Below are 24063 nucleotides of genomic sequence, written 5' to 3' on the forward strand. Positions count from 1 at the left end.
ACTTTAATAGGGTAGGGGTTCTGGGAGGCCAGCGACACATACCCAGCAAAAATTGATCCAAGTACCCCTCCCACTGGTTGTTTCATACCAGCTTTTAAGACAGGTACACTATTTATAAATACAAGACTCACTTCCATCACTTTTTTTTATCACTATTTAGGGCACAATTTTTGACAATCCAAGTTAACTCCATGTCTCAAGTCTTATTTACACTAGAAATTAAACTTTCTATGATACCTTTTCCTTAAGTTAGTACTCCACCACAGACTAGATTAAAATCAGGAAAAACAAAACAAAAAAAACAACAACCAATTGAAAAAACAAAAATAAAGAAAACACAAACATGACAAGTTCTTTAGCCTAAAATCCAACAAGTAAGGCCTTGAAAAAGAAGATTTGTCAACAGGGAAATCTGCTAGTGGAGAGGACTTCACAGAGACACTTGCCATAGAAATTGTTAGCGGTTTATGTAACTCCTGCAGGAAATTTTGACACGTTTTGCTCACTAAAGTAGATTGAGATTAATTATATCCTTGAAAAGTGCAATTTCCGACGGAAAAGTGTTCGTGTCGAGCTCGATGAAATCTACTTCCTTCCGCGCGATCCTCTGTACTTTTTATACTTCTTCCCGCGTCCATAACCCCTGTTATACGATCCTCTGTTATTCCCTCTGTTACCGGAACTTTTATTTCCCCCACGGAAACCAGACCTCCCGTAACTGGGCTCCTTCTGCCCGTAATTTGATTGCCTTTTGTTGTTCTTGCTCTCTTTCAGGTGTTCAAATTGATTCTCGAAGTCCACGACACTGTTCGAATTTTCCGTAAACTGGAAACATTTGATTGGTGAATTACTGACATCGTCCCAGTCCACTTCGAGTTCATCAGTGTCTTCTGTTGCAACAGTTTGCGAGGGTTTCTCAATCTGTCTGTTTTTTGCAACAACCCTTCAATCAGAAAATGTGTAAGGCATTGCAAAATACTGCTATGATTCACAATATTAGCCATATTTGTGTTACAATTCCCTTTCCCCCCGTTGGATTGTTTAGTTAAAAAAATCTACGCTTGGAAGGCGAACTGGTTGGTTATTTACAAGGGAGGAGTAGAGCTGTAAGGTAGAGTGGAGGATTTCACCCTTTACTCAGACCCGTAAACTACTCGGCCACTGGTCTTTTGACAGAGTCAAGTTACAAACGTTGAAAACAGATTCAATTGCTCATATGAACACTAGACACGTATTTCTAAGAATGGAGGTAGAATGTGCTATTATGCGTTACGAGTTGATCTGTGAACATTGAGGAGTTTCCAAGCCTTCTTGGCATCCTTCCCACCCACAACGCTTGCAAAATTTACTCTTACCGTAGTAAATGAGGAAATTACCACAAAACTTTGATAAAAACAGAAATGCACCTTCTATCTTTGTCTTTGCTGCTTCCCTGACTCCTGTCTTTCAGGGTAACTACTAGAAAAGGTTCGATAGAGATAGTACTTTTTAGGCCGTGTCGCTTCAGAACAACAATAGCAGAACCATATGGTCAAGTGGAAGAGCAAATTTCCCATCGATTCATTAAAAGAAAGTGTTTCCCCCCTCCCACCCGCCTTGAAAGGAAGACCTCACTTTACGAAACTTTTCAGTTGGACGAAAAGTCTGAAAATTTTACCTAACAAATCAGACTTCAGAATTACCACTACTTCCCCTGAATGGGAACTCCTGTCCGTTGCATTTCCCCCGACAATCAACTGGCACCAATCCAAACTACTGAGTGAGATGAAGCATAGTGAAAGTTTCCTGCTCAAGATCGTAGGAAACCCAACTACCTTGACTAGAGCTCGAACTCCGGATCTTTCGACTACAGCATAAAGCAATAACTACAAGGAAAGAGTTTTTCTCACATAACTGTTAAAAGTAGACCTGATGTGATTCCAATAAACCGTCCAGCGAAAACCTTATTGCTCCTGGAAGCTCAACAAAAGCATCCACAGGTAACCAGACAGTCCAGCAAAGAACTCACCTTCTACTTTACGCTGCGCTATTGATGTCCTTTTCTTAGCCTCCAGTTCTTCATCCACGTGCTGCGAGTACATTTCTTTCGGAATCTTCTCGTTACAGAGCTCACAGACCACGTGATACTCGTCACTCTCCTCGCTCTCAGAATCTCTTGGCCTCCGAGACTTCTTGGCCTTAGAGCTTTTTGATAAAGATAGGGGGCGTTTCTTGCTTCGACCACCAAGTATGGCAAGTGCGATATCATTTTCGTCGGTTCCTTCTTCTCGAATTTTCCTGGATTCTTTACAACGCGCAGAAATGCGCTGAGCTCCGTACTGCATCATGAGGCTGTCATCACATATACCACTACTAACTGATGAATCGCTGTCCGACTCCACTTCTTCTGTTCCACAGGAGGTTTGTCGATACTCGGGCTTTTCGGTACTGCCACTTTCATTTTCTTGTCTTTCCTTGCTCATGTTCAAGGGAATGTACTCACCGAGGAATGTCTGTGCTGCTTTCTTCTTTTCCGCGCTGAATGGACAAAAAGGGAAAATGACATCTTCCGAAGTCCTCAGGGAAGAAAATTCCACCAAATACAAAACAAAATGAAAAAGTAAGAAAAGAAAATTTTGGCGCGCATATCAAAATGCACTAATGAGTGCCAAAGGAAAGAACAGAAATCCCTAATTTTCAATCAGTGTTCTTAAAGGAAAACTCTGCAACAGAAGGCTCGTTTATTTATAAGTACATGAATATAATAAGCTGAATCCTACAGGGATTTTGATTGGTTCGTACTAATGATCTACTGGAGGGCAGATGCATAGATGACCTTACTATGAACATCATTTTCCTTGTTTAGCGTGTAAACAAATGCGAAAAAATTGCATGTTGCCGTGGGTCTGTACAGTGTAAAATATCACAGAAAACTTCAAAATGTGGTGGGGACATTAGTGACATTCTCAGCTGCGCATACATAACACTTTTTTGTTGTTCCCACATTTTGACGTCATCTGTGATATAATACTGAACAGACCCACGGCAACATGGGATCTTTTTGTTCACTTAAACAGTCTGGGAATCAACTCCTCTCACTGGCTACCAAATATGTCTTCTATTACTTCTTTCAACAAAATCAATCAAACAAACAAAACAATAGGAAAGGAATGCAACAAAACCCTGACCCCGGCATAATCGTTTCCCTTCCTGGCCCCTCGCACCATCACAACTGCATAACTATAAACGTGGACCAGAGTTCTATCCATCGAGAAAAGTACAAATAAACTGAAACAATTCTTTATTTCCGCAATCAGCGTCAACTTTTTCACGAGCTTACACGCATCAAAAAAGAAAAACGATCACGTTATTTACAGTAAATGTGAAATGGCCAACAAGAAACTTTCGTGATGATCAGGATGTTCTTTTAACTTTGGTCACTTCACTGTATGTTATCTTTTCCACAGTTACGTTTGTATATTTAAACTAAACTTTTGGAATGGAAGACCTTATGTAGAGCGTGATCAACCAACCAGAACTTTCACCGATTGTCGCCGGACGCGCATGTGTTAAAACATGGAACACCAGAACAAGCTGGGACATTGCGGAATTTCGATGAAGGAAATTAAATATTAAATAATAGTGTAATTAAAATACATATTTTTTCCTATGTTGGGAATTAAACACACCGACACTAGGTTACTAGTCAGCGGAAAACCAAGATGGCGGACTTGACGCACTAAGAGCGCGAGCGACACACAAATTGAGTTTTATCTTTCTTAGATATATCTTAACTCTTTCTTATCAAATTTTAAGTTTATTTTCTTTTCTTTTGGAAATTCCACGGTATTCCGGCATATCCCGGCGTTCCGTTATTTTCCAGTGTTTCAGTGTTCCTGGTGTAAGCACATGCCGCGCACGTGCACGGAGGCCTTTACACACATCTTCCCGAGAACATTTTAAAAACTACACCACGCGCTCACTTAACTGAAGACGGAAAAGGTTGTTGGTAGATTTAAAGACAATATAGTTAAAACAACTATTAATTTCAAGATAAAAATAATGGTTATGAAACAAATAAAATCAAAACCTTGATGTTTCAAGCCAGTTAAGGACACTAGGACTGGTTTCTCTCTCGTTTTTCTCGTAAACTGTCTCTTCACTCTCTGACTCAGCCCTTGAGGCTCCTTTGGTGTCCCTACTGGGTTTTCGCGAACCTCGATCAAAGCTTCTAGAACTACCGTGTTGATCAAATATTCCAGAGGTTGCACAACTGGTTTCAAAGTCAAGATTTCGCTTAGCAGAGGCAGAATCCGACGTTGAAGTGTCTTTCTGGAGTAGTTTCTGTCTCGCCAAAGGAGACCTCTGAAGCACGACTCTAAGGTTTTTCAACTCTCCTCTTTCGCCACTTAAAGTACGGTAAACTGTGTTCGCACCTTCGGAAGGAACACTGCAAAAAGGAGTAGGCTATGTTATGCTATGTGTGACTCGGGCTAACTATCTGACTATAATTAGAAAGAAGATGGGCTGGCACAGTCATTAATTTGTCTTAAGTTTATTCACAGAGCGCAAGTCGAGTGAGCAAGTCGCAGTTAGGTTTACACGTGGATGTGATTGGTTGAGAGGATGGCCCAATCACAAGGCATGATAGAACTGCTAAACTCTAAGATCATTTCGAACACTCAATTGAAAGTTAGTCTTTTCGGTGTTTCAATATCTTGGAAAATCAGACCACCCCGGTAGCAGCTTGCTCGAAATCTCGGCATTCCTGCCCGGCTCATGACAGTACCGTGAAACTGGTCTAATCTAGTAAGATAGAACAATCTTATCCAAAGAAACTACACCATAATAATTTGAATTGGTCCTCATTAACAGCACTAGCTTAAGTAACTCCTTTCGATATTAGCTGCAGAACCTTTGAGAGTGAACTGCAACCACGGTTACGTTAACGTGCTAAAATAACTTAAATCTGAAAATAGCCAGTTACAGTACTATACTACACCTTTAAACACCCTCCTTGGATGAACCCGGTCTATTGAGCGGTCTAAGATCCCAAGAGCGGGCTGGCTAACATCTCAAGATCTCACCTTGTTACTTAAAAGCGTCCATAAGCTTTTAAAATGAAACTACAAAAATAAAGCCTTTTTAATCTCGGTAAAAGAGCTGACAATTCCCATAACGGAAGCAATTTGGCTTAACTTTCAAACTCTTGCCCAGTTACCGTCCTCATATGAACTGTCCTTCGAACTTTTTGACAACTATGTTAGAATGGAACATAACCAGCCTGCCACGTTATCGTTCCCAACTTTCCCTGAGATTGTCTGATAACCACAAGGCCTGGTTACTTCAAACACATAGCTCCATGCAGCAACTGAAGTAAACCCTAACCAAGACATTCACCTTCTGAAACTCGGTCCAGGCTTGCTCCTAAAACCAGGCTCCTCCCTGTTCGTTTGTAAGCCAAACTGCGCCTGTGGGGGTGGACCCTGGCAGTCTGATGCATGAGCTTCTATTTCTTTGGAAGTAAAACGCTCAAAACACAACGGGCATTCTACCGTTGATTCCAATAGTGCATCCTCTGTTATTTCGCTTGGCTGCTTCACTTCGAAGTGGTCTTGAGAGCTGAAATGCAAAGGAGCGTATCATTAATAATGACCTGGTGCTATATTTAAGTCATGCATGACCAATATCGTTTCTCTGATGTATACCTTGACGAACACGCCTCAAGCAATCCTCTTCGTGTCTTCGTCTTTAGTCTGTTCTCTGCAGCAACTGCTGCTCTTTCAGCTGCCTCCGAACGCTTCTCCCTCGTACGCTGACTCTCAGTCACTTCAAGATGATCTTCCTCTACAAATCTATCTTCTGTCTGCTTAACAAAAGAACTTGCAGCCGTCAATGAACTCCCAGTATTTTCAAATTCACCGACAGCCTCAGGTTCTTTGTCCAGTTTACTGGACGTTACATCAGGGTTGCATAAAGCTTGTGATGGTTTCAGTTCATCATCCTCCACCTCCTTCCCCATCTTTTCCAGAATACTCCTGCTAAGCATGGCTTCGGATTCGCTCTGTGGAGACACAATATGTTCCTCTACATTCTCTTTCTGCTTTCTGTTTCTAGTTGTAGCTGTCTTCGTGCCTTCCTCCTCTGATGTAGCCGGTCTCACACACTCGTTTTCATCATCAGTAGAGTCATCCTCCATGAAAGGCCGCGAAATACTCCTATGCCTTGGAGGCCGAAGAACATCACCCTCGTTTTCTAGTTCAGTTTCCATCAAGCAGACATCATTTTCAACTTCCCTACCATCTGGTAAAACGTCTATTTTGCTCGCTGGACTTTCACCTTTAGCCTCGCCTTTAGTCTTTGCTGAATTCGCTACAATTTCTTTTTCTTTTTCACCTTTCGGAGGTGAGCTACCCATAGCAACTGACTGGATTTCAACTGAGTCTAAATCTAAGTTAACACTGCCATCGAATAACATTTCTGAATCGCGAACGTCTACATTGGTAGCTTTCTTACGCGCCTCTTTTGGATCATTATTACGCGAACTATTAGAATGAACTCCGCTTGCGCTTGACGTTGGTTTTGTCAATAATGATTTTCCTTTCAAGCTAGCTCCTCTTATTTCCCGAGTCTCTACAACGTCAGAAATTTTTCCACTTCTTGCAGAGCTCTTCAGCGTTTTCTTAGCCAAGGAGCTCTTAGTTGGCGTACAATGTTGATCCAAATAGGACTGCATTAAGTCACCATCACCGTCACTATCACTGTCTATTTTAAACGGAGGTGCGGTAACTGTACTCGTTGATTTACTGCTGGTTGAGGAAGCAGTGGGTTGCTGAACCGTAGTACTTGAGCTTTTCAAAAATCTTCTCCGCTCAGAAGCATCCTTGTCTGAATAGTTCTTAATTCCGGGGCTTGTTTCTGAAGAGAAAAATGAAGGCCTTATCATTCAAACAAAGTTAAGCCGCTGTTTAACAAAAGTATCAAGAGGGCCGAAAGCTAGCAGTGGAAGGGCATTCACTTAATTTAATCAACCCTCTTATAGAGAAAGCCTGCGGCCCACTGATTACTTAAAACCGTGTTTTGGGATAGACCTCGTGTAAATAACCGGCCGTTAGAATCTTGTGAGAGTAATATCACTAATAACCAACTGCTAGTCACATTATTCAAATATCATAGCCTCAAATTAACAAGTCGTTACCATTTTGTTGCGTTTTGTTTAACCCTAGTAACCTGAGTGATAAACATTTAATGATCGCCATTTGGGTGTTGGACAAATTCTCATTGTGAGCACTACAGGAAATGTAAAAAGAGAGCAGTATCGAGAACTTTCATACTGATGTTAGGGCGTAAAATGCTCTGTTAGGCTGGCAGCTGGCAAGATAATTAGAAAGCGCATAGTATGATTGGATGAAAAATTATCGTTTATCGAACCGGTATGCCTAACACTACCATGAAAAAGAAAAATCAATAGATGGCACTTTCTATCAGATTTCCGTCGTTATCATCCACTACGGACAACGAGGAATCACACGTGATTAAAGAGAATTATCCTGTTTTCTAAACAGCTAGTGTCTTTTTGACCAATCGTTTGCTCTCAGCACGAGGAAGAGGGCGTCGTGCATGACGGGAGCCACCAACAGCTGCAAATAAGATTATTCAAAAGGCTGCGTGAGCTCTTATGATAGTAAATTGGTGGGAAATGTAGATTATTGTTCAATCATTCTGTACTTTCACCTTACTAAACATAACTCACCTCTACGTAACGATCCTCTGGTAAAAGGAGAGCCTTTTGTTCCAACAGAGGCAGTGGTCTTTGCCGACAGTGCATCCAGCGTGTCCCTTTGTCTGCTCCCAGCTACGACAGGGGAACCCCAGGGAATGAGCTTTTTGACCCTGGACTGCGCCTTATGCAATTGCCTTCTATACTTCTCAAACATTCTGATGATGATTCGAGTATACGCTGGAATGCTCACTCCAGGAGGAGCGAAGTACAAATTGGCCTTCATGGCTTCTTTTAGAGAGGTGGGTCTGCACTGCACATTCTTGTATCGGCGAGATAGACGAACAGTTAAAGTTGTAGACTGTGAATGAAAATAAGTGCAATAAGTACAAATGTAAGTTTACACTATCACTGTCTCTTTAAACCACGTTTGGGCGTAGAAATGAAAGTTTATTCACTGTACTTACAGCCATTCTTTTTGGAGAAGGATCATCAATTCCATCAGGTGACCTTTTACAACCTTTCTTGTTCACATCTTGCAATTCATCTGAATCACTATCGTGCACAACTGAAGACAGTTTTTGCCGTTTTGGAAGATCTTTCTTTTCCAATACTACAATTGCTCCCTCGTCATCTGTTATGTCATCATCATCTTGCTCAAGTTTACGCTTCTCTCCAGTGTTGTTATTATCTCCACTCTTGGAATTTTCCCTCTGAAATTTTTGATCATTACCCCTAACCTCTTCCAAAGTCAAATCATCGTCTGATTTTGTTCCTGTTAGGTTTGGAAAGCCTGATTCGTCTCTCTTAGTTCTTCTCAATTTCAACTTTCCCCTTACCTTCGTTTTGTGCTGCCTGTAAAACGAAACGTGTTTATAACTTAACACTCCAGAAGAAATTATAAAAACAGTAACTACCACTTCGCCCAAAAATATATTGGGGAATTTAGATGCAAACAATGCCTGTTTCCTGAAGCGCATATTTTTGTATAGCTTAAGAAAAACTGGAGAGATAAACTTCCAGAACAAGATATGAGCATTTTTTTCAACCTTATGGGAAGTACTGTGTTCATCATCCTCCAACATTTATATCTCTTTTGCAATGAGTGGAAGACAACAATTACAAAAATCATCACAAATATTTCCAGTTTATGATGTTGACTTTTTAGTTTTCTTAATGACAGCCTTTTTGAAAATAAGCTTGTGTTTTCTCATGTATAAAATTCCAAACAAAGAGTTTCCATGAATCTGTTGCAAGGTTGAAAAGTTGGAGAATATCACTTTGATATTCTCCAGTTGTGGTTGAGGCAAGAATATGTGATGGATCATAATTACATTTATGAGTATCACAGAAGGTTTGCCATGTAACATCACACTTGCAAAGGAAACAAATCAACTAGAGGAAGGTTAACAAGTCTGTGACAATGTTACAACATACCTGGAAGAAGAGGCAGCCTGATAGGAACTTGACTCTTTTCCACTGTCATCACTTAGGTCAGCACCATTTGACCTCACAGTGACAGGTAAAGGGGGGCTGTTTGGATGGTCTGTGTCACTGTCAGCATTCCTAAGCACCTAAACCAACATTACACAAATATACTGTAAACTGTATTCAAATATAGTAAAAAATTTACACACCAAAACATGACAGTAAAGTCTAAAACCTTTAAATCACTTGGAGAGACTAACATTTGATATCTCTTTACTGCATCATCACTAAATTAATATCCAGGTCATGAAAATAAAGAAAATTATCACCAACTAAAATAATATCTTGATTTTCAAGTAAATTTTCCAACCTTTCAACCCACAGTAAAAAAATAACCATTCAGCTGACGCATCTCCCATATAAATGCAAAATTTGCCACAATGTGGATTAAATACAATCAGAATCAAAGTACTGTATTTCTTCAAATAGAGCTTATGGTCTAATGAGCCTCCTCCCCAAAAGAACCGCACACTTTCTTGGCCATGATGACAAATGAGGGCCCCTCTCACACAAGCATTCCCCCTCATTATTTACTTTCTAAAAAAGTAAGGATACAATGAAAACCTGTTTCTATTGCCAATTCTACACCTTTTTAAGCTTTAACAACAGCAGAATTTGTACAAAAGTACAATAAGCCCCCCCCCCCCTCCTTCTAATAAGCACCCCTCCTTTTGACCATAATTTTAAACAAGCACCCAGGCTACACAGAATTGAATTTTTAAAAACAATGTTAAATGCACCTTCTTTCTGGCTGGGTTTTCTTTTTCTTCAAGAGGAGTAGAGAACAAGTCTGGAGATTCAGCACGCTCTCTTTGATCTTCTTCACTACCTGCAATTTTTTTAACAATAAGTAATTTTATCACATATTCATTACACAATAATAATCCTTGTGTTTTATTTTTATAGTTACTCACACAAAACTGACCAAATTTGTTTCAGGCTCTAAGCACTGATTGGAATACAATCAGATTGAATTCCTGTGACAATTGCATCATAATTAATTTCAATTAAAATTATTCTTATTTTTTAATTTAGGATCCAACAAATGAAGGAGCTACTAGCATAAATCTACCAGCATTCTATTAACCAATCTGATTAGTTAAGCTACAAGTCACCTATTCCGTGACATATAGTGAGCAGACTGAGTAGCCTAACATGGTGTGGTTGTGAAAAATAAATACAAAATTAGTTAAAACATGACTCATCTTGATGTAAAGTTTTGAATATGGCATGATAGTTAGCTTTGCCCTCATCAGTTACACATATAAAGTGACCACAAGCTAGAGCTTATACATGTGTTCTAATTGTTAAATAGTGAAGGGAATACAGAGAGGCAGGTATGTTCACCAAGATGGTGGTTGAGTCTTCAGAGTTAACCCTTTAACTCCCAGAAGTGATTAACACGAAACTTCTCCCTAAAATATCCATAAACATATCTAGCAAATACGTAATGAGAATATTCAAATTTCTCAGATAAAAGTCACTTTCTTGATCTGACACCAAATTCTTGTACCTGATTTGCAAGGACATGTGCAGCAGCTAGTGGGGAGAATTAACATTAAGATCCTGGGGGTTAAAGGGTTAAATCATTTGTGACTACTGGGGTGTTGTTACAGCTGTACATGTACAACTGTAGTTCATCAAAAGTAACATCCCAGCAATTTGTCAGGTTTTCCAATCAGTTTTTTCTAACATTTTCATACTCTTTGGTGGAAAGCAGACAGGTAGTGGGTGAGCTTAGTGTTCAGCCAAAGGAAACAACATAATGAAGTGGTCATAGCTTCAACTTGATTCCACCCTGCATGGTTTAGTGTGATAAGCATAGAACTATTAATCTTCCCTCTGCGCTGATGTGCACATCAGTTTTTTTTTCCAGCAGATTCTCCCAATATCATATTTCCAATATTTTTCAGATTTTTCTAATATTTCACTACTTGTATAAGGTTTCAGTAACATGCGAGAAAACCAACATACCTGGGCTTCTTTTTGAACATTCTTTCACATTAGTTTTCAGTCCATCTGATCTCAGGGGCTTAATTTCCCCTTGAACATCGCTAATCTTGAAAACAACAGCCACGGAAATGTTTATTTTAAAGGACACACATCAAGAAGGAAACAGGACTTACAGTGTCAAAATCACAGAGGTATACACTAATTGAAAAGATTATTGATCTACATGTACAGTATTACTTTGTTAAACAATTTAAATTGAGTCAAATAAGCCATGATAAATTCAGGCCTTCTACAGGATTCAGATCAGCAAAGATCCTTCAATACCATCCCTCCAGTACATTGTATATACATGTAACTCAAATCATACACTAATTTAACCATCATGTTCAAGTATGTGTGTTGTTTTATCCCAGAATAGTTCATCACCATATTGTTTTTCATGAAGAGATAACTTATCTTTCATACAGCAGCACTACTGTTTAACCATACCACAATCTGGTAATGCATTTTATTTTTGTTTTTTTCTTCCCATTTTGGTCTAGAATACTGACAGCAGTGAAATATATAACATATGAACCAAGCCAAAAACCTAGAGTGACTTGGTCAGTCATATTTTTCCAAGCTTTACAAATTTTGCGTATGTTTACAAATGGGTTCTCTCTAGCTTCTAGTAATTTAGCAATCTCAGTTGCTTTAATTGTTTTCTGGGTTTACTAAATCTAGATTTGATAACCCTTTGACGCCCCTGAGTGACTTGGGATAAAATTTCTCCTCACAATACAATAAAAGATTAAACAAACAAGCAATGAGACTAAAGAAAAATATCAATTGGGGGACACCACTAAATTCTCAGAACTAACATTATAGGAGTGATATGGCAGACAGTAATGAGAATTACTAATGAGATCTTAAGAATCAAAGGGTTAAGTGTTCTGACTCTATGAAAAAAACACAATAAAAGAAACTGAAAAATCTTACCACATCTTCTAAGCTTCCACACATTTTCCTCCTTTCCTCTTGCTTATCTGCCTCAATTCTACTCATGATAAGAACTTGCTGGTTTGAAAAAAAAATGAAACCACATCTGTATTATAGTGTAACATCTGGTTGGGTTGGCAAACAGAAGCAGAATTTCACTGTAGTGGAGTTTTACTGATAACATGACCACTGTAGGATGCTAAGGAGATGCCACACCCTAAGATAAGCATTCTGTGTTCTTGAAAGATCTAATGTTTAGGGTCCAAACAAGGGTGAATCTGCCTTGGTTTTGGGCAAGGTACTTCACTCTGCAATTATCGTTATTATTATTATTATTATTATTATTATTATTATTATTATTATTATTATTATTGTCAGCCAACTTTTGAGTACAAACGGGTACCAACACATTGCAGATAAAACTTGTGGAATATTTTAACAGTAAATGCACAAGAAGAATTCCTCCTATACCCATCCTCCCACAGAACAGGGATAGGATAAATTTAAAGAGAAACTAGCCCAAATGTTGGAAAGACTTAATTAATCCTACTTTACAGTGAAAGCACAGTCATGGAAAAGTCTTCCACTGCTTCTGGTTTTCCTGAAAGTTTGCTGGTTCCATTAGAGTAGAGCATCTTGCCCATGTTCATGTTAATATTAACTGTTAGTACATAGCATCTACCACAAAAAAGCTCTCTGCTTACCCGTAACTCCTCTTCATCCCAGTCACCATTCTCTTCACCACCACTACCTGTTGCTGAAAAGATTAAATTTACTGGACAGTCTATCAATTGACTTCAAATATTTAAAAATTATTCAATGAAATGGAGGTGAACACATGTGGATATTCACCACGCCCTAGAGCAGCAAGTTAAATATCCACCACTTTCATCAGCACTGATGTGAATAATTCTATATACCATACAGACACTAGAAATTTAGTTTATTTCTTTCAATATACCAAAAAAAGGTAAAAAATTTAACTCTCAACGCATGATTTTGTCTCATTGGCTGCTCGAAGGTAAATAGTACTTGCTATTCATTTCCAAACCAGCCAATGAGTATGCCCAAATGACACTATTCACCAGTGTGGTATATACTAACAACAAATATATCCTGGGTTAGGGAAGGCGTAAGAGTAGCTGCCCAGTAGCTCAGATACTGAGACTGAACCAAAATTACAGTGGCACCAGTTCAAGCTTATATTCCTCCCTAGATTATATCAAAGAGTTTGCTATTAGAAAATTTAACCTGTTTCTTGCCTCTGTGAGTGTTTTTGATTTTGATTCATTTCTAGTGCAACTTAAGTGTTGAGAGGTTAAGTAATCTTACATGCTCATAAAGTATCACAATGGTAACCTCTTACTTAATTCAGCCTCTCGTTTTTGCCTCCTTGTCCTCAGTCTTGATGACCTGTTATTCCTCACAGTTTCTGCCACCTCTTGCTGCATTACAGAACAACAATAAGTAAAAAACAAAAACCGATAACTTATTCCATCAAACTAACAGTAAAAAAAAAATTCCTCACTGTTACACCTGGAACATGAGAAATGAGTCTTTATCTGTTTACTGTGAGAAAAACACAATTTTGACCAGACACATGAATGAATTTCATGCTATAATTTCAGTAGAGTGTACTAAGCTACCCTTGATGATTGGAATTTTAAGCTGAAAACTTGAATTAAATAATTGACACCATAAAAAATTTGCACCTGTGATTTCCTAACAAACTGATGTTAAGTTCCCACTAAACAGAACAAGGGCAAGTTTTTAGATATCATTGCTTACAATCCTAAAAGATACTCTATAAATATGGTAATTTTATATTCAAGGAGCTAGTGAGACAAAAGAACATGCATCTGGGAAGTGACAAGTACAAGTATGATTACTGAAAGAACTGGACGACAAGAAATCCTGTTACCAATTAATCATAACCATTTCAATTTCCAAAAATACAAATACACCTAGAAAAAATATCTCTGGTGGAGACAATGTCTTTAGTTAAATATTTCTCCAATTTGGAAATTGCCTTGTTTTTCTTTGGATAAGTGGTTGTTGCTATGGTTGTTGCGATCAATTCTATGATTGGCGGATTTAGCTGAGTGGACCTCATATGATTGGCTGCTTCAACTGTCCCATTACAGCCAATTGTCTAATTCCACTGTCTGATTACAACTGTACAGAATGATTAGTGAAAAATTAAGCAGCTGATGCACTAATCACATTTGAGGAAATTGTAATGGTTATGATTAATAGGAAAATCATAATTATCAGATTTTGAATGAAAATCAGTATCATTTACGACCAGAATAATTGTAGCCAATGTCCACTTTCAGCTTCAGAGGATGGTTAAAATCAAAGCAGAATTGTCGAGCCTAATTCAACCCCACTGACAACAACATTAAATTAACTATTTCATCCTTCACCACTAACCGTATTTATTTCCTCAATTTCATCGTCATCGATATCCTCGATCACGACTCTGCTCTTCGACCGAGCCCGACTGACGAAATTTCCCATGCCTCTTGCATACGATGAGCTGCTGGCTTCACGACGATTTTTATTCATAATTTCATCAATTTCCCAGCCATTCGCTCCTTACACAATCACTCAAATCAGTGAAAATTGTTTATAAAAGCCCAGGATTTACTTTACCGAGACGATACCGTATCACTTAACCAGGAACAACGATACACACGAATCATATTCCGCCCTTCAAATCGGAAAAGAGATAACGATTTGCCTGGATGAAACCAAAATGGCGCGCGAAGCACCATGTGACTACCGCGAGAAGACTGGGCTCTAGGTCATTGATTCCTCAGTGGGCTCCTGAGGGGAGTTATAGTGGAACATGTCGAAGTTGAAGTTGTGGTGCAAACGAAGATACAGCGACCTTGTAACTCGATCAAGAAACGCAGGAATTCTTTTAATTTATTACACAAATCTTTGGAGGTAAGCTTATAAGTACATTGGATTCGATCAGTAACAGTAACATTGTGATAATTAAAAGAGTTAATAATTGTATGATCCAGTTTGAGACATAAGCATGATTCCTTAGTCTAATTACAGATGTAAGCTTTAAATTAGAACTACTAAATTACAGAAACTCTTTACGGTGACTAATTTACATTATCAACTCATCTGATAAAATCAAATTACTTTTTTATACCCCTACTGACGCAGCTTCTTTACAACCTTACCCCGTTTATGAATTTGAAACAGTCGGACTACCATTCCACTGGCTTTTTTGCACAAATTGTTATTGCTATGCGCTACCATGATTTGGTGTGGCTGTTGTGATGTCACATGAAAACAAATCGGCTTGAAAGCACAGTGTGAACAAGGTATATCGGTAGATAGGTTGCTTAGAGGTTGTTAAGAATCCAATGACTCACAATGAACAGAGTCTATCTTGATTTAATTTCTTTAACATTAATATATTGATAATCCTTTCAGCTGAGATATTGGTTCATTGCAAACACTTAAATGTACTCTTTAATGAAAGCATAGGATTAATTTGATTATCCATAATAAGATAAGCTGATGTTCTGTTCTCCATAGATACAACTCACAGAAGGCTTTAGAAGCCTTTCTCCATGGGCGACCACAGCAACAAGCGCCAGTACCTTTTATGGTAATTATCATGCTATAATGATAAATTCAGTGCAATGTTCAGCATGAACGATAACAGTTTGGTATTTGGACTAATGCTCTAGGGAGGTTTGTCCTTGGAGGGGGGAGGGGGTGCCTCCTAGTAATAGGCTAATGGGGATATGCCCCTGGATGGAGTCAGATTTTCACAACAGGATTGACTATTATGGGGTTGCATTTTCAATAGACTGGAATGGAGTTGCACATTTTCGGGATTTTAGGGTAAAAAAATTCTGGTAAGGAGGGATTTAAAAAAAAACAGACAGTTATTAAGTTGGGAACACATGAATTAAATTTGCCCAAAATTGAGTAAGTGTATACAATATAATAGGATATGGGTTCTGAAAGATTAGGGCACATACCCTGCAAAAATTGACCCAAGTACCCCCTTCAAAGTTGGAGAGTAACTCTGAAATCTGTGGCATTGGAGATGTAGTATACACTGGCCTCTCAAACTCAAACAACTTAAAATTTTGAAAAATAATAAATGCATTTGCTTTGGGACAGGACTTCTCAGTGGAGTTGGTAGTTAAGGGGTGAAAAGACAGTGATTCTATCAGCACTAAGATGTAAACAAATGGGTGCTAAAGCTTTAGGAAAAATGCCCACCTTTTGATGTCTAGTGACTCATTTCATTGGGGTATGAATGGCTTTCAAGAGCCAGAAAAGTGAACTACGTAGAGTGTTAACCCTTTAACTCCCATGAGTGACCAAGAAATAATTTCTCCTTACAATACAATATCAACCAGATAAGCGATGAGAATAAAGAAAAATATCAATTTGCGGATAATTAGTTGATCCAATATTAAATTCTCTGAACTATCATTATAAGAATTGTACGATTGACAGTAAGGAGAATTACAAATTTGATCTGGGAGTTAAAGGGTTAACCCTTAAACCCCAAAGAGTAATTAGCATTAAATTTCTCCTTACAATATCAGCCCTGAGTCAAAGTAAACTCCAGTCCTATGTTCACAAAAGACCAACTTTTTATTCCAAACTTCAAGACATGTGTTGTTCCCAAGAGTAGGACACATGAACCCCTTTACACAAGGTATCACCTGAACACATAGCTCATGTAAACAATGCAACTGTAAAATAACATGACAAACACACAGCTACGTCAAAATGATCCCCAATTATAGAATCTCTTGATTGTTAAACAAATTCTCCTCAGCAGCACTGTAGGAAATGTATTATGAACAGTGTGGAGAATATACATACTGATGTTAGTGTAAGATAGCTTAAGTAACACCCATAAGGTGAAATGTTTCATAATTCCCAATATGGACAATTTGTTATTCTATGAAAAATGAAAATACATTTTGTAAATTGCAATGGGCACTTCTTTCCAGTGGCATGACTGATGTGATTTTGAGGAGTCAAGAAACTTGGGGGTATGGTTTTGAAACTTTTACCAAAACTTGGTTGTTGCTATGTATAATTAAAGACTGGGATCTAACCAAGGTTGGGTTGAAAAGAGATTCTTGATTTACACAACAAACTATAAGAAGAGGAACAAAAATGCGGCACTGTTGACGACAATCCTGTCTTCCTTTTTTTGTACAGGGTCTTAAATGGATGAGGGGCTGTTTCATTTTTATAACTATAATTCACAGATAGTTTAGTCAGAGGCAATAAACTTTATCTTTCACATTTCACAATAAAGGTGATGGCTAGTGGTATTAAAGAGTTAATTTGATTTTGAAACATTCTGTTCAAGGCAAACCCTCTCTCAGTGCTATCAAGTTCTGTCAGATAATAAAAGTAGACAAAAGAGGCTTCTTTTTTCTTTTCTTTTTCTTCTCTTTTATCATCAGATCACCAGAAAGATGAGGAAATCACTTGCATCACTAGGTTACACTGAGCAAGACATTGATAGAATGACTCCCAGCGAAGCCAGTGATAAAGTTAGCTGTGGTGTACAAAACTCATCACAAGCATCAGGGACGAAGCAAGTTAAAACAGAGGACCAATCAAGAGATGTTAAATGATATATCATCTCGGTGAAGCCCTGGTTTAAGTTATTCAGAGGATCACATCAGATGTTACTTCAAATAAGTTACCTGAATAGCTTCAAGTAACTATTTCGTCCAAGTTGTTACCCTCGTCTTACTTTTGGAATATCGAGAAATTGAAAGTAAAAGTTGGTGAAATTTCCGTGACTAGGAACCACTCTGGGCTGTGGAAAAAGAGAAAGTGAATTAGAATTTGGAACTGAATTTTTCAATTTCTCTCATGTTAATCTAAGAAAGAACACTTTGAACTTAAGCCAAAAGCCCTGTGATCATCAGCTTGATTAAAAGTTCATATCAAGGTAGGCCATCGTCACTGAGGTTTGAAAGGAACTTGAGTAAAATTTACAGAACTGCCATCAGCTTTAACAACGGGGCTTCAGTAATATAGAGAAACACAAAGAGACCATATTGATCCAAGATGTGCAGAAAAGTAGATCGACTGAGTATCGGCGTGCAGTTGACGAATATGCGCACAAGGATTCCTGCCAATAAGTACTCGTGGTAAACGCAGATAGATACGCTCATGCGCGGGGAAAAACGATCGACTGATTGGTCGAGGTTTTGCATTTGATTAGTTGAAAGAACAGTGCGAGTTTTCGAGACAAATCATGGAACTTTCCGAAAATATACTTTGCATTCTCGACGATCGTGGTTCGCACCAAGAAAAGGGTTGTACATTCTTCAATGTCCTCTGCGTGCGATTGTAAAATCTCTCTCAGGAGCGAGAGAACGAATTTCGAAAATCTGTCAATTGGCGATCCAATTTATACAATGCTTCTAATGTATGAGTGTGAGAGATGATTACAATTTCGAATATGAGCTTGTATAAGGGAAGGTACGTTTTTTCTTGAGGGGGGAGGGCTGGGGCCTCAGAGGGGAGGGTCATCAATGAAAGTGAGCACCAAAGGGGGAGGGCCATACCCTCTTTTTCAGCTATTCAAGGGGAGGGTCACACCTTTTCCAGAATTGTTAATGGGGATTTTTGTGATATTATTTTCCATTTTTCTTTAACAGACTAAGTTTTTTTTTTTTTTCAACTTGTTACTTTTAATTCGGTGCAGGTACTAGTTTTACAAGGTTACTGGGTGTCTACATGTATATTATTCCATGGCTCATAATTTTCTCGGAGAACTCGTGTCCTTTTCCGTCCGTATCGTGACGTACTTGACTCGGGTATGGTTTCTTGTTCCAGCTGTTGTCTATCCGCTGCCTGATCTCCTGAGTCATTAAGCTCTGAAGAGTTACTAGAAGATCCAACAATGCCCTCTACCCTGTCGCTGTCACTGTCACTGTCAGACTCTGGATTTGAGTCAGAGGCTAGCGCAATGTTTGTCTGTTTTTCCTGCACAATTGAAGTCAAAATCTTACTGCCAATATGGGCCTTCACAACCCTCATCTCCAAATCTCCATGATCTATTACATTGTCTTCGTCATTCAGAGTTTCTTCATCAACGTTTAAAATTCTTGTTTTAATTGACTTTTCATTTTTTGCGTAGCGTTGGCATTTGCGTTCATCGGCTTTACGGCGATTCTGCTTCTGCTTTCTCGACTTTCTTTTGAGAGCATTTCCTCGGCGAGGGAAAATTCTTTCAACTCGTTGGTTAGCCTTTTGTAGTAGCTCCAAAGCAAAATACAAGCAAAATGTCGAAAAATGTTCTGAGGTTTCTATGGCATGGAGCATACCATGTGGTAGTGAGGGGAGGGTCACGCTTTTGTCAGTCACCTAAAAGTGGGGGGGTCAGGAGTTTTTTAATCAAAACATGAGGGAGGGCCAACACTTTCTTTTGGAAAAAATACCAAAATTCCCCAGCTTTCCCTCCCCAAGAAAAAACGTACCTTCCCTCGAAGACAAAGTTTTGCCGCAAAGTTAGTTTGTTGGAGGTTTCTTTTTCTTTTTTTTTTTTTTTTTTTTTTTTTTTTTTTCGAAAACAACACGTGAGATAATCTGTTTCGAGCGTTAGCCCTTCGTCAAAGCGAATGAGCTAACGTCCAGAGCTTTGTCGCTCTGACGAAGCGCCAACCGCTTGAAACGCCAGATTTAGACACCCTTTACAGTGGTCAGTTTACATTAATTATCGACGGTTGATGAAAGCAAATAATCTTCTTATACCCCCCACCGACACAGTACCCCAGTTTCCTTAGAAACTTACCCCGTTTAACTATATGATTTGTCAGTCTGGGTTAAAATAGCGAAATTGGCCTTTAACTGCGAGAAAGTAGTGACACGATGGTTTCCCTGTAGATTTTTCATTAAGTTTGGTCAAACCGCGGCGCGTCTGACTCCGTGACCCCAATTTCTCTACAAGTTAAACGATTTCTGAATTTTGCGTAAGATTAGCCGTTTCCATAACATTGTACGTCCTGTCATATTAAGCCTGTCTTTTCTCGGCTAGAGGTCAATGCATTTTGGAGCAAACTCCTATGGCAACAATTTTTTTTTAAAAGAAAAATTAATTCCGAGAGCATCACTAGGGATATCAGAAGCACAGTCGGTTCCAAAACAAAAAGCTGCAATCTTTTAGAAGAGAGGTATTCACAGTTACTATTTTGCTCTCAATAAACAAGACATTTTTGCATTTACGATCACCTATGTTACTCATTTCCGATCGGGAGAGCGAGAATCTTCCTCTCTTTTTAACGTTTTTATGTCATTTCACGTTTCTTTCATTGTGCTCACGGGAAGCCATTAAATGTCACCAATGTTTTCAAAACACAAAGGCAGGGAATGAAAAATAAAGTTCAACTGAAGTAATCATATTTGAATATTAATCAAAGAATCAGTTAATTTGTCAACGGGCCGTGTGAAAGACCGGATGAAATAAAATTTACTTGACTCGAGCTCACTTGAGGGCGACTATTTCACTTTTAAAATACTCTCCAAATATAATTTTTAGCGCCATATGAGTTGTCTTCGTTGAGATAATGCGGCACTTTTTTTACATATGCTGAGTACTTCCAAGTGAATGCACGCAACTCTGTCTAGATAACGTCAGAGAGGTTTTTGTGCTCTAGAGAACATCTGCCCCTCGGAAATTATTATTAGGAGTACTGAAATACAGCTGAAACAGAGAAATGAACGATTTTTACTGAGAAACAAACTTTGTGTAAACAAGGTGGATGAACCCGAGAGACCGGATTAGACCATAGTTAGACTATTGTTGTGTTTTATTGTGTTATATTATTGATGTTTGTGTGGGCTAAACCTTTAGGTTTATATATGTTAAATAAAAGTTTCATCGTGTGCTCCACGGTATTTATATATCTTAGAGAAAACCGACGTTTACGAGAATGAACGCGCCTCGTGGTCTTTTGTGGAAGGAAAAGAAAGCTGAAAAGTTTGCGTTTCTTGTGTAAACAAGTTGAATGTAATATTGCAGCAAAGGATAACCTGACTAATGTTATTTACACTCTGTTTTCTGATCGCTAAGCGGATCTTTCTTTCTAGAAATAGCTGCAAAAACATAAATGAATTAATTAACGCCACGTTTTCTCCGGTAGGTCGGGTCGATATGGATAAAAATTCCGCCTCGTTTTTCACTGTCTGATCCTGTACGACCTCTTTGAAGCCTCCATCTTCACCTCATTTTCACGAGGTTGGTGACATTCGTTTAATTCGATTTAATGACGGATAGGGGAGAAGAGTACATTGACACTTGCGACATGTTCCCGACTCCTTTTCAAACTGCCCCTCGCTAATATAACTTTTCTCACTGATGATGAAATCCAGAGGAATTGAACCTGACAGATTCCATCGCAAAGCGCACTTGAAGACAACTTCATCTTCATCCCGCAGTTGATTATCGCGCTTGATTATCTCTCACCCGAGAGGGTAATTTTGCATTTGGCCGACAGAGTTCTTAGGGCAGAACAAACCTCTAAAGCCTTTCCGGTAATTCTCGCTTTGAAAAGCATATAGTACAGGATTTAGAGAACTGTTGGCAACAATAAGAAAGCTTAAAACTTTCAGCACTTCTACGTTACTTTCAGTCTCTGTATACTCTTTAGCTAAGCGGTTTGTGAAAGCGACGTGCAGCATAAATATCGCAAAAGGCAAAAATAAGATATAAAACACAACTGTTACAGCAATAATGAGAATGGCAAGTTTACGTTTCTCCGAATTCACGTTTGCTGGTCCTGCGCAAATGGTTTGAGTGATAAACATTCCTCGCAATATCTGACAGTAACAATATGTGATGACTAGGAACGGTATGAAGATGTACAAACTGATTGCAATTACAACATAAGTTTTGTCGCTACCAGCGTCCACTTCTGGTCCCAAGGGTGAAACACATTTTCCACGATTGCCATCGACGTGAGTGAAAATAAAGTGTGGAATACTTATAAGTAAAGAAGCAATCCAAGTTGTAGCAATAGCGTACATCACACTCTTCTTGTTAAGCTTATATTTGGTGCTCAGGGGTGTTACGAGCGCTTGATACCGCTCTACAGCTAGTACTGTCAGTGTAAATAATGTAACTCCAAGACATAAAATATCCATTGGATCAGCAATAAAAAATCTGCACAAGTAGTCGCCTGTTATGCCTTTGGGAAGCGATCCAGTGACAACGAAATCGTAAGTGCGAGGACACCATAACAAAACGAGAATATCGCTAGACGCCAAGTTCACAAGCAGATAGTTCGTAGCCGTGTGCATTGTGCGCGTTTTCCAAACCACGGCAATGACAAGCGAATTGCCGAAAATACCCGCTATTATAACAACGCCATATAGGACCGCCAACACAATATCATACCGCGAAATACGCTGAAAGTCCTGTCGCGAATCCTCCATGCTCAACTGTAGTTTGCAATATTGGTCTTGTTTCACAACGACTGGCCTGTTGTGTGGATGTGACGTGACCCGAAAAACGAGGTTATTCCGCGACATACGGAACGGAAACTAACCTTAATTCGTCGGATGTCATTAAGATGATAATTGAAGAGTGTGCTTAACGAATGGTTGGAGTTGAAATTTGAATTTTTTATGACATTAATAACTGCGGGAAAAAAAATTAAATAAAACTCCACTGTTTTTCCTCTGACAAAAGGCATTATTGATATAGCATGAAGCCTTTGCGGGGGATGATCGAATATTTGAATTCGTTAAAGTTATAATTTACATCGCTATCCGCCGTTGATCAAAACCCAAAACATCTTTTGCTTGCAATTTATGTACCAGTGAAAGAAAACCTTCAAATTTCCATATTTGCCAATCCGTGCTGAAAAGAAAAAAATTTTTTTGTACAACACTAGTGCATTGAATGGCAGACATTAACTGACAGAGCAAAATGAGAAAAACAGGAAAAACAAACTTAATTTTCGAGAGAAGTTATCGATTACTCGAATCAAGATAGTTATTAATACAATTGCAACAGCTGTATTCTGATGTTTCTCTCCTCAGACCAAGCTGTTCTCAAATTCCCCGAAAAACTGTCAACAAAGGTTAAAATTATTTGATTTGCATTTGACAGCCATGCTGAAAGTTTGACACCTTCATGCTCTGAAAGGTGAATACTGTCTAAGAGACAGCAGCAGAGATGAATTTTAGTGGAAAATTTAAGTAATAGAAAATTCAAGAAACAAAATGAACGAAGTAATGACGACACGTATTGGTTTCATTACGTATGTTTTGCAATCTGTTTATAGGCCTATAAATACTTGGAATTTAAAGTGTCACAACCTTCAAATTAGAATTTTCCTTTATCGTAATTTCGTATCTTTCTTGTCACAGTTTCCCTCTATTGGATGCGCCTTATTGCACTAAAGTTGTCGCAGAAAAAACAAAAAGCTGACTAGGAATTTGTTAGCATATAAAACTACCTTCTGGCTACAAGCCCGCCAGCCGAACAAAATTCGCAGAATTACCACTGAAAATTATTTCAAAATTCTTGAGAGAATTAGATGTTGTTTGAAAGTTAATATTTCGAGCGATTCCAAAACTGAAAAATGATATAAAAATTATATCTATATATATATATGCTAATCCAATATGAATATGCTAATGTGCTAATTAATTCGAATTCTTGTTTCCCCCTTCTTTTTACTCTTTTCTATGACAACGTTTCTGAAATACGGTAGGCATAATGAGAATCCAGAGAAATGTTAAAATATTCACTGCATTGAGGACTTGGCTTCCCATTACTGACCAAGAAAAATGTTTTAAATATTGAACTGCAGTCTGGTGCGTTCTCCCTTCAAGTGTCATTTCACAATCCCTCGGAGATAAACCAACAAAAATCACAAAAGCGCATCAAAAATAGATCAGGAAAATTCAAGTGT

At 38.5% G+C, this 24063-nt stretch overlaps 3 protein-coding genes across 6 annotated transcripts; 1 reads left to right on the top strand and 2 right to left on the bottom strand.

The window, feature by feature from the left end:
• Positions 1-131: 131 nt before the first annotated feature.
• On the bottom strand, positions 132-14906 carry LOC113685560 (uncharacterized). Of its 4 annotated transcripts, none has more exons than XM_089196040.1 (15): positions 14552-14906; positions 13485-13563; positions 12823-12875; positions 12119-12196; positions 11162-11246; positions 9928-10016; positions 9137-9273; positions 8167-8554; positions 7733-8060; positions 5688-6897; positions 5380-5601; positions 4070-4429; positions 2009-2517; positions 1407-1455; positions 132-943 (listed from the first exon to the last, which is right to left on the bottom strand). In XM_089196040.1, exons 1-15 carry the CDS (start codon positions 14684-14686, stop codon positions 586-588), a joined length of 4080 nt encoding a protein of 1359 aa, XP_089052166.1. In that variant the 5' UTR covers positions 14687-14906; the 3' UTR covers positions 132-585. The 4 variants fall into 4 exon arrangements, with proteins under 4 accessions (XP_089052166.1, XP_089052165.1, XP_089052167.1 ...); XM_089196039.1 differs by having other exon boundaries at positions 1407-1458; XM_089196041.1 differs by having other exon boundaries at positions 1407-1458; positions 12823-12869; positions 14552-14901.
• Positions 14907-14927: 21 nt separating this feature from the next.
• On the top strand, positions 14928-18611 carry LOC113685559 (uncharacterized). The gene is made up of 3 exons (XM_027203083.2): positions 14928-15070; positions 15680-15752; positions 17590-18611. Exons 1-3 carry the CDS (start codon positions 14970-14972, stop codon positions 17761-17763), a joined length of 348 nt encoding a protein of 115 aa, XP_027058884.2. The 5' UTR covers positions 14928-14969; the 3' UTR covers positions 17764-18611.
• A 2323-nt stretch (positions 18612-20934) lies between these two features.
• LOC113685558 (QRFP-like peptide receptor) lies at positions 20935-22855 on the bottom strand. Its single transcript, XM_027203081.2, has one exon. The coding sequence runs from the start codon at positions 22670-22672 to the stop codon at positions 21605-21607; it is 1068 nt and encodes a 355-aa protein (XP_027058882.2). The 5' UTR covers positions 22673-22855; the 3' UTR covers positions 20935-21604.
• Between the last annotated feature and the right edge of the window lie 1208 nt (positions 22856-24063).

Source organism: Pocillopora damicornis, chromosome 2 (genome assembly GCF_964200805.1).
Source record: "Pocillopora damicornis chromosome 2, jaPocDami1.2, whole genome shotgun sequence".
Lineage (NCBI taxonomy): Eukaryota > Metazoa > Cnidaria > Anthozoa > Scleractinia > Pocilloporidae > Pocillopora > Pocillopora damicornis.

Excerpts from the sequence above, each read along its gene's own strand:
- LOC113685560 (XM_089196039.1), bottom strand. The coding sequence starts at position 14,686 with ATGAATAAAAATCGTCGTGAAGCCAGCAGCTCATCGTATGCAAGAGGC. Across the intron at positions 12,876-13,484 it reads AAAACGAGAGGCTGAATTAA|CAACAGGTAGTGGTGGTGAA; the intron begins GTAAGAGGTTAC and ends TAATCTTTTCAG. Across the intron at positions 12,197-12,822 it reads GGGATGAAGAGGAGTTACGG|CAAGTTCTTATCATGAGTAG; the intron begins GTAAGCAGAGAG and ends TTTTCAAACCAG.
- LOC113685559 (XM_027203083.2), top strand. The coding sequence starts at position 14,970 with ATGTCGAAGTTGAAGTTGTGGTGCAAACGAAGATACAGCGACCTTGTA. Across the intron at positions 15,071-15,679 it reads TATTACACAAATCTTTGGAG|ATACAACTCACAGAAGGCTT; the intron begins GTAAGCTTATAA and ends TGTTCTCCATAG. Across the intron at positions 15,753-17,589 it reads AAGCGCCAGTACCTTTTATG|ATCACCAGAAAGATGAGGAA; the intron begins GTAATTATCATG and ends TTTTATCATCAG.
- LOC113685558 (XM_027203081.2), bottom strand. The coding sequence starts at position 22,672 with ATGTCGCGGAATAACCTCGTTTTTCGGGTCACGTCACATCCACACAAC.